Source organism: Labrus bergylta, chromosome 5 (genome assembly GCF_963930695.1).
Source record: "Labrus bergylta chromosome 5, fLabBer1.1, whole genome shotgun sequence".
Taxonomy (NCBI): domain Eukaryota; kingdom Metazoa; phylum Chordata; class Actinopteri; order Labriformes; family Labridae; genus Labrus; species Labrus bergylta.
In genome coordinates, this window is record NC_089199.1 from 5,874,319 (window position 1) to 5,888,620 (window position 14,302).

Below are 14,302 nucleotides of genomic sequence, written 5' to 3' on the forward strand. Positions count from 1 at the left end.
GCACGTGTGTAATTCAGGTCTATGTGTGTGAGGAGTTTGTCTCTCAATAACAGAGCGTAAACCAGAATTACCCCTCAGGGATGAATGAAGTATATAAATTAGAAACGGCAAAAGAGCAGCGATAGTTTTTAATATAAGATTATATTCAGCCGTTTACAGCAACCGTGTTATCAGAAATTTTCACCAATAAAGACTGTTGGAAAGTACACAAAAATGCCTTTTAGAGATCCTTAAACATAGCTTAAAGGTTGTTAACCAGAGACATTTTAACCAGACACTCATTTGTCATCAATTGTAATTGGTAAGTAGAATTAACATTGAGATAAAGATTGCCATAATATGTATCCACCACTAGCTGTTTTTACATAGTAAACAAATATTTGTAGAAAAATGTTAGCATTTAGCAGCTGTGCCTTTTCTAAAGTATCTTGGTGCTTTATTAAGTTGTGTTCGTTGTTACCTAAGATTACTTTTGAATGTTTTTCTCTTGATGTCCTTGATGCCCTAGGGCTCCACTAAATTCTTTGTTTTCTTGCCTGTAAGTTGACAGACATGTGTAGTTTCTTTGTAATCAAGCTTCCTGCAGTTCAAAAGCTTGAGTTTCATGGTTTAATTCTGAGAAACATCTGTTATGTATTACTGTAGGAGATGTTTAGTTTTTTGTGTTTTAACAGATTAACAAAGTCTATGTGAAAACTTTAATATATGCTGTGCCAAAGATATTGACTCTCTCTAAAAGTAATGAGTATAAAAGATTTTGAAGCTGATTCATATCATAGAAACACTTCAAGACAGGTGTATGGTTAAAAGTAAGTTTTAGATTTGAAAGCTGAGCTCTCTTAATCTGTCTCTCTTCAGGTCAAAGGTCTGGATCTATTGTCCCACAGGGCTCTGTGAGTGAGGTTCCTCTGCTTTCCCACACTCTGTCCTTTCACTGGAGGAACAATAGAAGTGTGCCTTTTATTTATCTCTTTAGATATAATGCCTCTCCTCTTTAAAGTGGGACATGGTGAGGATTAAACTTTAATTGACAACAGAACCGTTATATTGGTGCGGCAGGTCTTGTTGTACTGTACATTATCCCATGAGACTTTAGATATTAATGAACTATGAAATGAGTCTTGATTTTTGTCATTCACCTTCTGTAAAAAACTTGTTTGATAGAAATTGTGATGGATCATTTTTGTTCTTCAATCAACCTTGTGTTGTAAGAATTATCTTTCTTTTGTCAGTCAGCTGATACAAACTGCCTCTACTAAAAGCATGTTGGAAGAAAAGTAGAATATTTTCCTCTTGATAATGAGGTTTCAACTCAAATGACATGAAACAAAACAGTTTACCATTTGCAGTTTGTTTATTGAATCGGGCAAAATGAGCCACATTAGGTATAAAAGCTCCCTCTAGAGGTGATGATACATCACAACAACAACTTGTAGTATTCCACAAGACACACTGTACTCAAAGAGAGTGAAGGAACAACCGTCTTTATAAAAGACAAACAAAACACAGTATTTGAGGACACAGTCCTCAATGAAGCATGTGAATTTTTAAGTATCAAAACATTCTTACTTAGTGTACAAAGAAATCAATATTGGATCTTACAACAGATCACATTGTTCTTCAGATCATTCAAGTCAACTGACTCGGCAAATAAAGATATGCTGATATCACTTGAAAACTGTAAATGATTACTTCAACTTTCTTTCACAAGAAAATTGGGGCATACAGAAAACCTTTCCAAGAAAGGATAAACATTTAGATCTTACAACAGATCAGATGCAATTAAATGTGGTTCATGCAACATGCATGATGAGATGCAGTATTTCATAATAGATAAGATACTGTTACTTCATATCATTTGGAAATGTCATATTAAACAAAGGGAAATAGCTAAATACTGCCTTCTGAGCAAAAAGAAGAGCAGGTCTTATAACAGATCAGCTATGAAATATCAAATGAAGATCCTTGATGACAATATGTCTTCAATAGGACAGGTCAATGTTTTTCATCAGTATGATCAATAATATTAAAGGATTACAAATGTAACCAGATCATATACCAGCTATACATAAAGTACAGTGATATATAACAATTGCTTGAAGCAATTAGATTTGTATCATGCAACATGCATGACAAGAGTTAAACTTTTCTTATTAGGAAAATAAATGATCATAAATCTCATAGAATTCAGTCCAGTATTCTTTGACCAATGTGGTCGTCTCAGTTTGTCTGGTAGTAACTCCAGTCTGTAGGTGTCTACCACGGCCTCCAGGGGGCGCTGTTGACTGGACTCTTCTCTTTGGTGTTGCTGGTCTGGACTGTGGAGCTCAGAGGAGAGAAGTCAGCCTCTCTCAGGTTCTTATCAGAGGAAGGCTGCAGCTTGTTGAAGTGGTTCAGCAGTCTTCTCTGGGACTTCATGTTCACTTGCTGTTTGGACAGAAAGTGTGTCGTCTCTTGGACACAGCTGGAGAATCCCTTGTTGACAGCTGCTGAGTTCACAAGCTGATGCTGCTGGAGTCGTCTGAGGACACAAACTGTCATCTCCAGGATGTCTGCTTTCTCCAGCTTGGAGTCTGGCTCTTGTTTGAGGAACTCTGGACCCAGGAGAGACTTGAGCTGCTCAATGCTGCTGTTGATTCGCTCTCTGCGTAACTTCTCCACCTGAGGCTTTCTGAGCTGCAGAAAGAAAAAGAAAAATCATTAGTCAACTTATTCTGAGAAGCATGTTAGTGTAAGAAGACATCTTCAAATGAAAGGGTTCAGTTTTCTTGGATCTTGAATTTACCTTGTGGGTCAGAGTCAGATGCTCCTGAGAGTTGGTCATTGCTGCAGTGATTGTAGGTGCCATGTCTGGATGTCTGTGCTGTAGAGGTCTCTGTAGAGAGAATCTGATCTCTGCTGGCTTCATCCCTCCTATTTATAGTCCCACATCTCCATATGAATGTGTGGGTTTAGGTCTGACTGGAGTTTCTCACAGTCTCATCCAATCAGAGAGCATGTTGGGACAATAAGACATGCAGTGGAGTGAATGCTGTTAATGCCTCTGGGACAATGGTTAGGTCTCAGGGGAACAGGTGGAGGACTGGGGGGGCGTGAATGAGACACTCACAGAGCTCTGTGAGAATCTGGGAAAGTATTGACCCTGTAGAGAGATCAGATCTACTGCCTGATGCTAGGATCAATGACTTTGACTGAGCACACGCTCATCAACTTAACAGACAGACGTGTGAGACTGACTGTAAAGTTACATTAGATATAAAATTTGATAATCTAAACATTTATTTGGACACAACTTGCAGTCAATCTTGAGACATTCCCATCAGTTTTTCTTCATTGTCTTTCAATGGTCAGTTTTTGATAATTATAACGTTGTAAGATAGGAAATACATGTACAATAGAAATAAGTGCAAAGTGGATTAGAAGTTTTGTCAGGCTGCTTTTTTAGGCTAAATTCTAATTAAGCTGGCTTAATCACTTAATTTCTAAGGGATAACAGTACATTTTCTAACCCTGATAACGCTTCTTCGTCTCGTTTTTTCAGCGAAACAATATTGTCCAGACAGTCCTGTGAAATTTTAAAAAGGTTGTGAACCATCCTTTTGGCGCCAAAAATAAAATGAAGGCAATTATCATGCTGCTGTCCAGATGTAGCCTAACAGAGCCATTTGACACGTGCCTTGTAGTCGGTGTGAGTAACAAGTTGAGCGTACTTTCCCACACTGACTCCCTGTATGGTGTGGTCATTGATCCACAAAGGGACTTGTGTGGCAGATGGCTGTATGTAGAAACACAGCCTGACACCATCAACCATCTGAAGGGAAAGCATGCCATTGGCTGAGTCTGATAGTCTCTCCTAGTGGAATTTTTGTCAAAAATCTCCCTATAATTTCCCCCCTCAAGAAATGTAATTTCAAATTGTTAGCATCCAAACATTGTTCTGCAATTTTAAACTCCAGGTATGCATATTTTCATCACAGACAGTAAACCAGTATGAAAACCAGCTCTGCACATTGATGGTGGGAGGTATCCCCTGGGGACAGCTGCTTCCTGAAGTGTGCCAAATCCCTTTAGAGGATTACTTGGTGGGATGGGAGTCCCTCATATTCAACTACTGTTCTCATGAGCTTTCCCACACTCCATCTATTAGCAGAAACAAGGCATGTGCTCCCCCACAAAAGGAAGTTTTCAGGGTCCTGTGCACAAGCACAACACAGGGGTTTGGCGCCGTAAAAAGATTAATGAGCCATTTTGGTCTTAAACAAAAAAAGGGGGTTTTTCCAAATTTGAGACCCATGTGAAAGAGTGCATCTTATACATCCCTTCAGTTTTCAGTAATATGATAGCTAATTATGATCAAAAGGGAGATCTTTCCATTACATTTCTTTGGACCTAAGTCTACATCAGTCGTAAGAAGGCACTGGAAAAGACAATCATAACTACTGATGGCAAATGGTGAGCATGTCAACAGCTATCAGGTAATGTTTCCCAGGTGCTCTCAGGCAGCACAGCTCCTTCAACCACAAAATAATGACCCTGCCACACCACACAGGTAATTTCTATTTATTTATAAAGTATATCCATTCTAACTAAACCCTCTCCCTGTATGTCTACAGAAAATAAGAACAGAGATTTGGTTGCATCACAACATTCATAAACTGTTACAGTCATGAACATAAACATTCAAATGTAAGGAACCAACCCTCATAAACTGTCACCCAGCAGGTCCACTGAAGCTGGCCTTGAGGAGGAAGCATAATGGCAGTGGCATTGAGTGAAAGGAATTTCTCCTGAGGTTTACCACTGACATCATTGCACATTTGAGTGGTGAGTAGCTTTGTTTTAACCTAAAGTGTTCTTCATTATAGTCCCATGTTGCAACATTAGCTAGCTAGAATATGTTATGCTTTTCAAAGCACACATCCTTTTGGCATCTTGACGCTGTCCATTTTAAGGTGTTATAAATTAGCTAAGTAGACGTTTTGTTTTGAAACTGTCTGTAAAGAGTTTCTTCTTTGAGTAAGTGATTGATGTGCTTCTTTTGGTTGTTGAAGTTATTCAGCAGCCTCATATTAGCCACTGTTTGGGCAAAAAGAATGAGTACAGGCAGATGGTCAAGCTACATATTGTTGCGCAAGCCTTTCTTAGCACATACAATGTGTACAGGCAAGTGTCCACTGTTCAAAGCCCAGTTATATACAAGTCATACCAATATAAGAGAGACAAGAAAACTTTGTGCAACAGCTAAAAACACATGAGCATTAGCCAGTATAGGGAAGAACTGTATCCAAGATTACATGGGGACATCAGAAGCAGCAGAACCAACACCTGTACTTAATGCAACAGCTAACTTTTCTCAGGTGTTATCTGAATCTGCCTCTCTCTGTCAGACTCCCAAAACCAAGGTTGTTTTTTTTAATGACAACGTAAAGCAGGTGTATGTACCTCTTATCCCCTGTTAGTTTATAAACAGCAGATGAACAGCCATCTCTTTAAGTAAAATAAAACACCTTTCCGTTGGGACGTTTTAAAGGATACATCTTTCATTTGTACTGAACATTCATGAAGAACTAAGCATCCCAAGCTGAAGTCGGCAAATAGACGCGAACCTCTTCGAGAGAAGGACGTTATCCTGAGACATTTAACCAGCCACCCTGCACGGTCTTCTCAAGTGTCAATGGTAAGAAACATTTATATTGACCTCAAGCTCTACTTTTCATTATTTTCCACCCATATATTGTCACATCACAGTAATTTAACAAGTATGTTATTGCTTGATTAGTTTCCCCAGGTACTCAGTAATGTACTATGTAATGTTAATACTGTGTATTTCTCGTCTCAAATAGCCAGTTTATGAACTTGTGCAGTGGCCTACCAGCTTGTTTTTATCTTTCAAAGCTGTAGTATTATGAGGTTGTAGTACTGAGAAACACTTCCATTTATGGCGGTAGTCACTATCCTAAAATCTAGCAGGTCAAATGTATTAGTTTAACTGTAAGAGCACTGTGCTCTCTCTGGATTAAATTACATTATTTTTTAAAACATATTTAAGATGAAGAGGACCACTTGTAACCAGAGGTTTGTTGTAAGGCAAGTTCCAGATATGAAAGCTGATCTCTCTTTTAATCTGTCTCTCTTGAGGTCAAAGGTCTGGATCTATTGTCCCACAGGGCTCTGTGAGTGAGGTTCCTCTGCTTTCCCACACTCTGTCCTTTCACTGCTTTCACTGGAGGAACAATAGAAGTGTGCCTTATTATGCATCTCTTTAGACACCATGTAAGACCTATTTAAAGACACGCATGGTAAACATTATACCAAAATACCTTAAGATGACAGATATACCAAAATGTTAATGTTGCAATGGGCTCCATTTAAATAAGGTCTAATTATTTTATGTATCCTACCTCAGGAGATATCGTAATCAAACATGATTACTTTTCTTTTTGATGTTTGTACTGGTAGATTCTACAGGGAAAAGGTATTTTAACATGTGTTTATAATTATTTTGTTTTGTTAACTGATTAATAACAGATCTTTAAACTAATTGAATATAAAAAAGAAGGAATAGCTTATGTTTCATCTTCAGAAAGGTGTGACACAAAATGACATTCGAAAGTTTTACAGTTTGAAGTTTTTGTTTATTCAACAAGGCACAATAAGTCAAGAAGTCTCAAAGCTCCCTCTAGAGGTGATGATGCATCACAGCAATAACAGCTTGTAGATCTCTACAAGACACACTGTACTCAAAGAGAGTAAAGGAATAACCGTCTTTATAAAAGACAAACAATACACAATATTGGAGGACACAGTCCTCACTGAAGCATGTCTTTTTCTTCAAAACAAAACATTGGGAATCAATAAAATACATCAACATTTAACCTTACAACATATCAGTCAAATGTATTAATATTCAAAGTATGCAAAAAACATCCAAAGAATATGAAAATTAACAACTGCCACTGGACAACCGTGACAGTCTGACATTGAACAACATGTTTTATAATTAAACGATAAACATATTGATCTTAAAACAGATTGCTTTGATGAATCACAAAAAGTAATTGAAAGTCATTTCATTTAATTAAAAATGAAGAATAATTATCAAGAGGTAATAAATTCCTCCACATTGTTGCTGCACATGATGTGCAGTCAAACATATAGACATGTATCACATGCAGGGAGTAATAAAAGTATCACAAGAAAAATGTGACATTAAGAAAACCTTTACAAGAAAGGATAAGAAATGAGATCTTACAACAGATCAATTATGAAATATCAAATGAAGATCCTTGATGACAATATGTCTTCAATAGGACAGGTCAATGTTTTTCATCAGTATGATCAATAATATTAAAGGATTACAAATGTAACCGGATCATATACCAGCTATACATAAAGTACAGTGATATATAACAATTGCTGAAGCAATTAGATTTGGATCATGCAACATGCATGACAAGAATTGAAGAAAAACATTTTCATAAAATCTTTTTCAGTCCAGTAATATTTGACCAATGTGGTCGTCTCAGTTTGTCTGGTAGTAACTCCAGTCTGTAGATGTCTACCAAGGCCTCCAGGGGGCGCTGTTGACTGGACTCTTCTCTTTGGTGTTGCTGGTCTGGACTGTGGAGCTCAGAGGAGAGAAGTCAGCCTCTCTCAGGTTCTTATCAGAGGAAGGCTGCAGCTTGTTGAAGTGGTTCAGCAGTCTTCTCTGCTGGTGATTCTGCTGCTGCAGTCGTCTGAGGACACAAACTGTCATCTCCAGGATGTCTGCTTTCTCCAGCTTGGAGTCTGGCTCTTGTTTGAGGAACTCTGGACCCAGGAGAGACTTGAGCTGCTCAATGCTGCTGTTGATTCGCTCTCTGCGTAACTTCTCCACCTGAGGCTTTCTGAGCTGCAGAAAGAAAAAGAAAAATCATTAGTCAACTTATTCTGAGAAGCATGTTAGTGTAAGAAGACATCTTCAAATGAAAGGGTTCAGTTTTCTTGGATCTTGAATTTACCTTGTGGGTCAGAGTCAGATGCTCCTGAGAGTTGGTCATTGCTGCAGTGATTGTAGGTGCCATGTCTGGATGTCTGTGCTGTAGAGGTCTCTGTAGAGAGAATCTGATCTCTGCTGGCTTCATCCCTCCTATTTATAGTCCCACATCTCCATATGAATGTGTGGGTTTGGGTCTGACTGGAGTTTCTCACAGTCTCAGCCAATCAGAGAGCATGTTGGGACAATAGAGGATGCAGCAGGGTGAATGCTGTTAATGCCTGAGGGACAATGGTTAGGTCTCAGGGGAACAGGTGGAGGACTGGGGAGGGGGGGGGGGGGGGGGGGGGGGTGATGGGGAGACACTCACAGAGCTCTGTGAGAATCTGGGAAATTATTGACCCTGTAGAGAGAGCAGGTCTGCTGCTTGATGCTGGATCAATGACTTTGACTCAGCACATGATGGTCACCCCAACATACACGTGAGGAACTGACATTAATTGCAAAAGACAGTGCATGAGTAACATCAAAATGAAATGCCTTGTTAAAATTTGAGGAATCAGTGAATTGTCAATTCCCTGTAATGACTGAGGAAAATTTAACTTCAACATTTAATCTTCAATTGATAATTTTGTTAAATATTTTGTGCTTGTTAACCTACATATGTTGCTTGAATCCTGCTCATTATTAACAAAAGACTTTGCAAACTTTAAAACTTAAGAAGCAGTTTCATATTCAGTCACAGCAGCCTAAATTAATTTGAGGCAATTATCACGCTGACGTCCAGATCTAGCTGTCATTTGACACGTGCCTTGTAGTCGGTGTGAGTAAAGCTTCGGACGTGCTTTCCCACACTGACTCCCTGTATGGTGTGGTCATTGATCCACAAAAGGGACTTGTGTGGCAGATGCTGGCTGTGTGTTGTTATGGAAACGGAGCCTGACATCACCAACCATCTGGAGGGAAAGCACGCCATTGGCTGGCTTTATTATCCAACAAATTTCACATTTTCTTAGAGAGCTGTGCTATAAAATAAAAAAAAACAATCTATGTTTCTTTAGCAATATCTAAATTGTCTTTGCAGGTTAAACATTTTTACCTCCATTCATTACATGCTTCACAGAAAACCAAATGGATCTTAATTTAAGTTCACAGATGAAGGTGGGAGGTTTCCTGAGAGGCAGCTGTTTCATGAAGTGTGCCAAATCCCTTTTGAGAATTACGAGGCTGCTGGTGGGATAAATGTCGTTCATACTTAACTCTGTCCTCTTGAGCTTTCCCACACTCCCACCATTAGTGGAAAATAGGCATGTGCCCCACTATGGATTGACTTTGTTAGTCTGATGTCTTTGGCAGTTGGTGTAGCCACTTCAAATGTTATATTATACATTTCTTAATTGTTGTCCAATTACAGTGTTTAATTTAGCATTGTAGGATTTTCCCCATGCCACACCCTGGTCATAATTTATATGATGGGAAGTTGATGCTGGATATCACCTCAGGATCCAAACACAAGATTCATAACGATGATCAAAACTTAACATTCAGAGATTTTTAAAGCTCCAGTTTTTAATGGCTCAAGTGACCACATAATTAAAAAGAGATATAGGGGGACAAAACAAACTTAAAAAGTGTTGTTATTCATTTACAGTCTTACCAAAACAAAAAAGTAAATGATTAACATATTAAATTCATACTCTTGGGTCAGTTACAATGTGTCAGCACAGCTCTTTCTGCTCAAAAGACTGGACTTGCCAAGGCTGGTCCTTCCTCTCTAATCTGGGACTCTTCAGTCAACACAGGTGATTTTAGCAAAACAAGAGTAACAAAGTTGATGAAAATCTGCCAATTGAACAACAGATTCCCTTATAGTTAGACAATAACATCCCTGATATTATACCACAAGCTTATTCATATTTCTACCAGCCAGATGAGTTGATTACATTGAACAACTTCAAGGTTTAAGAACCCTGTTAACAATGCCCATGTCCATGGCATTAAATATTAAATGTAGTTTGTCATCATATCTTCAGATATGTTTTAAAAGGTCACATCACATAAGGTACTGAAATAACACTCTCATGGCTAATGGCTTTCACCAGATTAAATGGCAATAATGTAAAAAGATATGAATGCGTTTTTACTCATTAGAACGTCTTTAAGAGATAAACTTGAAATCGGATGAAAAATGTAAAGAAAGTTCCAGTTTTAAAAGCTGAGCTCTCTTTTAATCTGTCTCTCTTCAGGTCAAAGGTCTGGATCTATTCTCCCACAGGGCTCTGTGAGTGAGGTTCCTCTGCTTTCCCACACTCTGTCCTTTCACTGCTTTCACTGGAGGAACAATAGAAGTGTGCCTTATGATGCATCTCATTAGACACCATGTAAGACCTCTGAGGGAAATGGTTAAAGTTAAACTTCAACTGACAGCCAAACTAAAATATTGTTGAAGCAAAGGTATTTTATTCTACTGTACTTTCCCCCATTGTGTTTTAAATGACTTTAGTGTCTACATGAAATTAAGTGATATTTGATGCACTATCCCCCCTTAACACAAATAGAAATTGAACGTCCTTATTTTTAGTTTGTGTTCTTAATATTTGTGTTTTGGATAAACATTGCTATATGTGCTTAAAAAGGTCTTGTTAATAAATCCATGATTGAGACTTCTATCAGATATATTGATCATGAAAATTAAAGTACAAAGTTTCGTTTTCAGGTGACAAATTTACAAACCAAAAAGTTCAAGTTTAGTGTTTGTTTATTTCAGAAAACACAGCTCCCTCTAGAGGTGATGATACATAACAACAACGACAACTTGTAGATTTCTACAAGACACACTGTACTCAAAGAGAGTAAAGGAACAAACATCTTTATAAAAGACAAACCATAAATAATATTTGAGGACACAGTCCTCACTGAACCATGTGAATTTTCTCACAAAGTATCAAAACATTAGAACTAATAGTAAAAAAAAACCATTACAACACATCTTATCTTTCTTAATAATAGAAAAAGGCAATTGGAGCCTGAAAATATATGACATAAAATTCCCACTGGAAACTGTGAGAATACATCAAACAAACCTTTTATAATAAAAGGATAAACATATTGATCTTAAAAAAGATCATTAATCAATAATCACATGAAGTGATCCAAAGTAATGTTCAAGAAATGAACAAGTTAATTCAAAATCAATAATAATTATCAAGAGGTAATAAATTCCTCCACATTGTTGCTGCACATGATGTGCAGTCAAACATATAGACATGTATCACATGCAGGGAGTAATAAAAGTATCACAAGAAAAATGTGACATTAAGAAAACCTTTACAAGAAAGGATAAGAAATGAGATCTTACAACAGATCAATTATGAAATATCAAATGAAGATCCATGATGACAATATGTCTTCAATAGGACAGGTCAATGTTTTTCATCAGTATGATCAATAATATAAAAGGATTACAAATGTAACCGGATCATATACCAGCTATACATAAAGTACAGTGATATATAACAATTGCTGAAGCAATTAGATTTGGATCATGCAACATGCATGACAAGAATTGAAGAAAACATGTTCAAAAACTCTCCTAGATTTCAGTCCAGTAATATACAGTATGTCCAATGTGGTCGTCTCAGTTTGTCTGGTAGTAACTCCAGTCTGTAGATGTCTACCAAGGCCTCCAGGGGGCGCTGTTGACTGGACTCTTCTCTTTGGTGTTGCTGGTCTGGACTGTGGAGCTCAGAGGAGAGAAGTCAGCCTCTCTCAGGTTCTTATCAGAGGAAGGCTGCAGCTTGTTGAAGTGGTTCAGCAGTCTTCTCTGGGACTTCATGTTCACTTGCTGTTTGGACAGAAAGTGTGTCGTCTCTTGGACACAGCTGGAGAATCCCTTGTTGACAGCTGCTGAGTTCACAATCTGATGCTGCTGGAGTCGTCTGAGGACACAAACTGTCATCTCCAGGATGTCTGCTTTCTCCAGCTTGGAGTCTGGCTCTTGTTTGAGGAACTCTGGACCCAGGAGAGACTTGAGCTGCTCAATGCTGCTGTTGATTCGCTCTCTGCGTAACTTCTCCACCTGAGGCTTTCTGAGCTGCAGAAAGAAAAAGAAAAATCATTAGTCAACTTATTCTGAGAAGCATGTTAGTGTAAGAAGACATCTTCAAATGAAAGGGTTCAGTTTTCTTGGATCTTGAATTTACCTTGTGGGTCAGAGTCAGATGCTCCTGAGAGTTGGTCATTGCTGCAGTGATTGTAGGTGCCATGTCTGGATGTCTGTGCTGTAGAGGTCTCTGTAGAGAGAATCTGATCTCTGCTGGCTTCAGCCCTCCTATTTATAGTCCCACATCTCCATATGAATGTGTGGGTTTGGGTCTGACTGGAGTTTCCCACAGTCTCATCCAATCAGAGAGCTTGTTGGTACAATAAGGCATGTGGTGTGGCAACACACTTTATGCTCTCAATGCCTGAGGGACAATGATCAGATCTCAGGGGAACAGCTGGAGGACTGGGGGTAATGGAGAGACACTGACAGAGCTTCTATTTGAATCTGGGAAAGTGTTGACCCTGTAGAGAGAGCAGATCTGCTGCCTGATGCTAGATCAATGCCTTTGACTCAGCACATGTCTGTACATGTCTTTACTTTTACATGGGGAGTTTGTTCTTGGAGCACTTTGTATTATAAGTATGAAAAAAAAAACAAATGTGTACTCTCATCTTCTAAAGTTTGAGAGTTTCAATTCAAACATTAAATTTATTACGTAAAACTGTTCAATTGTTTTTGCAAAAAGGTATTGTTATCTTTTTTGCTTTCATCAGCATCAGATTTGTGCACCATTTAAAAATATTATATTTTTGTTAAATCTTCGTTGAAATCATGGAAAACTATTTTTAACTATGTAAAGCACGAAGAAATGCTGTCCAGGTTAGCAGTCATTTGACACGTGCCTCATTGTCGGTGTGAGTAACAAGTTGAGCACACTTTCCCACACTGCCTCCCTGTATGGTGTGGTCATTGATCCACAATAGGACTTGTGTGGCAGATGCTGGTGTGTTGTTGTGGGAACAGGACCTGACATCACCAACCATCTGGAGGGAAAGCATGCCATTGGCTGGCAATAATCTGACACATAATATCACCAAACGTTTTGTCTTGTCATTCAATTGAATCACTCATCTTCAGTATGTTACTTTACTGAATATAACCTGCAGCAAATAACATCATTAGGTTGGGAGAGTTCCAAGGAAGGCAGATGATACCTGAAGTGTGCCATATCCCTTTGGAGAATTACTGCTAGTGGTGGGAATTTCACTTAATCTGAACTCCGCCCCTCCATCCACATCCCCACAATTCTGCTAGCACAATCCCCTGAGCTGCTGCAGGCACCTTGTTGGATCAGTTACATCCTGGACTTCCCCTGTGCCTTATTATTGCAATGTGTTGTATTGCAACCCAAACCTGCCCTCCGTCAGGTCACTGCATTAAACTGTAACCAGAGCACACATTTAAAATGATCAAGTGCAGTCATCACAAAATGTATAGTGTAATGGATGCTCCAGCTATGAAAGCTGAGCTGCAGTTTGAGGAGATAACTGTCTTAAAGAAGCTCTGGAGAAAAATGATCAAGACTTAGCTGGTGCAAAGATCCTCTGTTAAAAGCATTACTGTTGCTCTCTAGTTTTATGCCAGGGGCAGAGAGCTCCAAAGTTTTGCCCCCTTTGAAGAGAAAGCAGACTGGACAAAAGATAACTTTTACATTGGGAACAATCACCGCTGATGTGACTGCCCTACGAGAGCTCTGAAGCCTCATGGCTAATTCAGATAACAGTGGTGACACATGATCATTTACACATTTAAAAAACAGTTTAAGATTACTAAAATTCATAAAATTGTCAAAGGTGAAAAGGTTGAGTTTTTTTTTTTTTAGATGCCGCAGTGATGCCATCTCATTTTTATTGTCTGCTTATATTCAATATTCAATCTATTCAATCTCTTCTCAGCTTTCCCTGTCCAATAAAGACAAAAAGGCTGAAAAATAATCTTAAAAAGGAAAAACAAATCAGCAATGGGTTGCACCAGCTGTGCATAAATCCAAGCAGAGGTTAGTTCCCACTCGAGATTACATCCCTCAGAAATGATTGTGAAGCGTTTTAAAGCCTTGTGCTGTAGTTGATGATTTGACCACTAGATGTCACCGTTGTTTCTTTACACCAGCTGTACATTAAGAATGTAGTTTTTAGGTATAACCTGATCATCCTGCCTTGTCATATTTTGCAGAACTTTTTTGTTGCTCTTTGTCTGTTTTAAAGACAACAAGGCTTGAGAGA

The 14,302-nt window shown here is 38.5% G+C and overlaps 3 protein-coding genes across 3 annotated transcripts; all 3 read right to left on the reverse strand.

Annotated features, from left to right (window-relative positions):
- Positions 1-1,335: 1,335 nt before the first annotated feature.
- LOC109980800 (transcription factor HES-5-like) lies at positions 1,336-2,920 on the reverse strand. Its single transcript, XM_020629313.3, has 2 exons — positions 2,786-2,920; positions 1,336-2,676 (listed from the first exon to the last, which is right to left on the reverse strand). The coding sequence occupies exons 1-2, from the start codon at positions 2,906-2,908 to the stop codon at positions 2,257-2,259; spliced, it is 543 nt and encodes a 180-aa protein (XP_020484969.2). The 5' UTR covers positions 2,909-2,920; the 3' UTR covers positions 1,336-2,256.
- Positions 2,921-6,619: 3,699 nt separating this feature from the next.
- LOC109980802 (transcription factor HES-5-like) lies at positions 6,620-8,123 on the reverse strand. Its single transcript, XM_020629314.3, has 2 exons — positions 8,001-8,123; positions 6,620-7,891 (listed from the first exon to the last, which is right to left on the reverse strand). Exons 1-2 carry the CDS (start codon positions 8,121-8,123, stop codon positions 7,559-7,561), a joined length of 456 nt encoding a protein of 151 aa, XP_020484970.2. The 3' UTR covers positions 6,620-7,558.
- Positions 8,124-10,715: 2,592 nt separating this feature from the next.
- LOC109980801 (transcription factor HES-5-like) lies at positions 10,716-12,325 on the reverse strand. Its single transcript, XM_065954638.1, has 2 exons — positions 12,178-12,325; positions 10,716-12,068 (listed from the first exon to the last, which is right to left on the reverse strand). Exons 1-2 carry the CDS (start codon positions 12,238-12,240, stop codon positions 11,649-11,651), a joined length of 483 nt encoding a protein of 160 aa, XP_065810710.1. The 5' UTR covers positions 12,241-12,325; the 3' UTR covers positions 10,716-11,648.
- Positions 12,326-14,302: the final 1,977 nt, after the last annotated feature.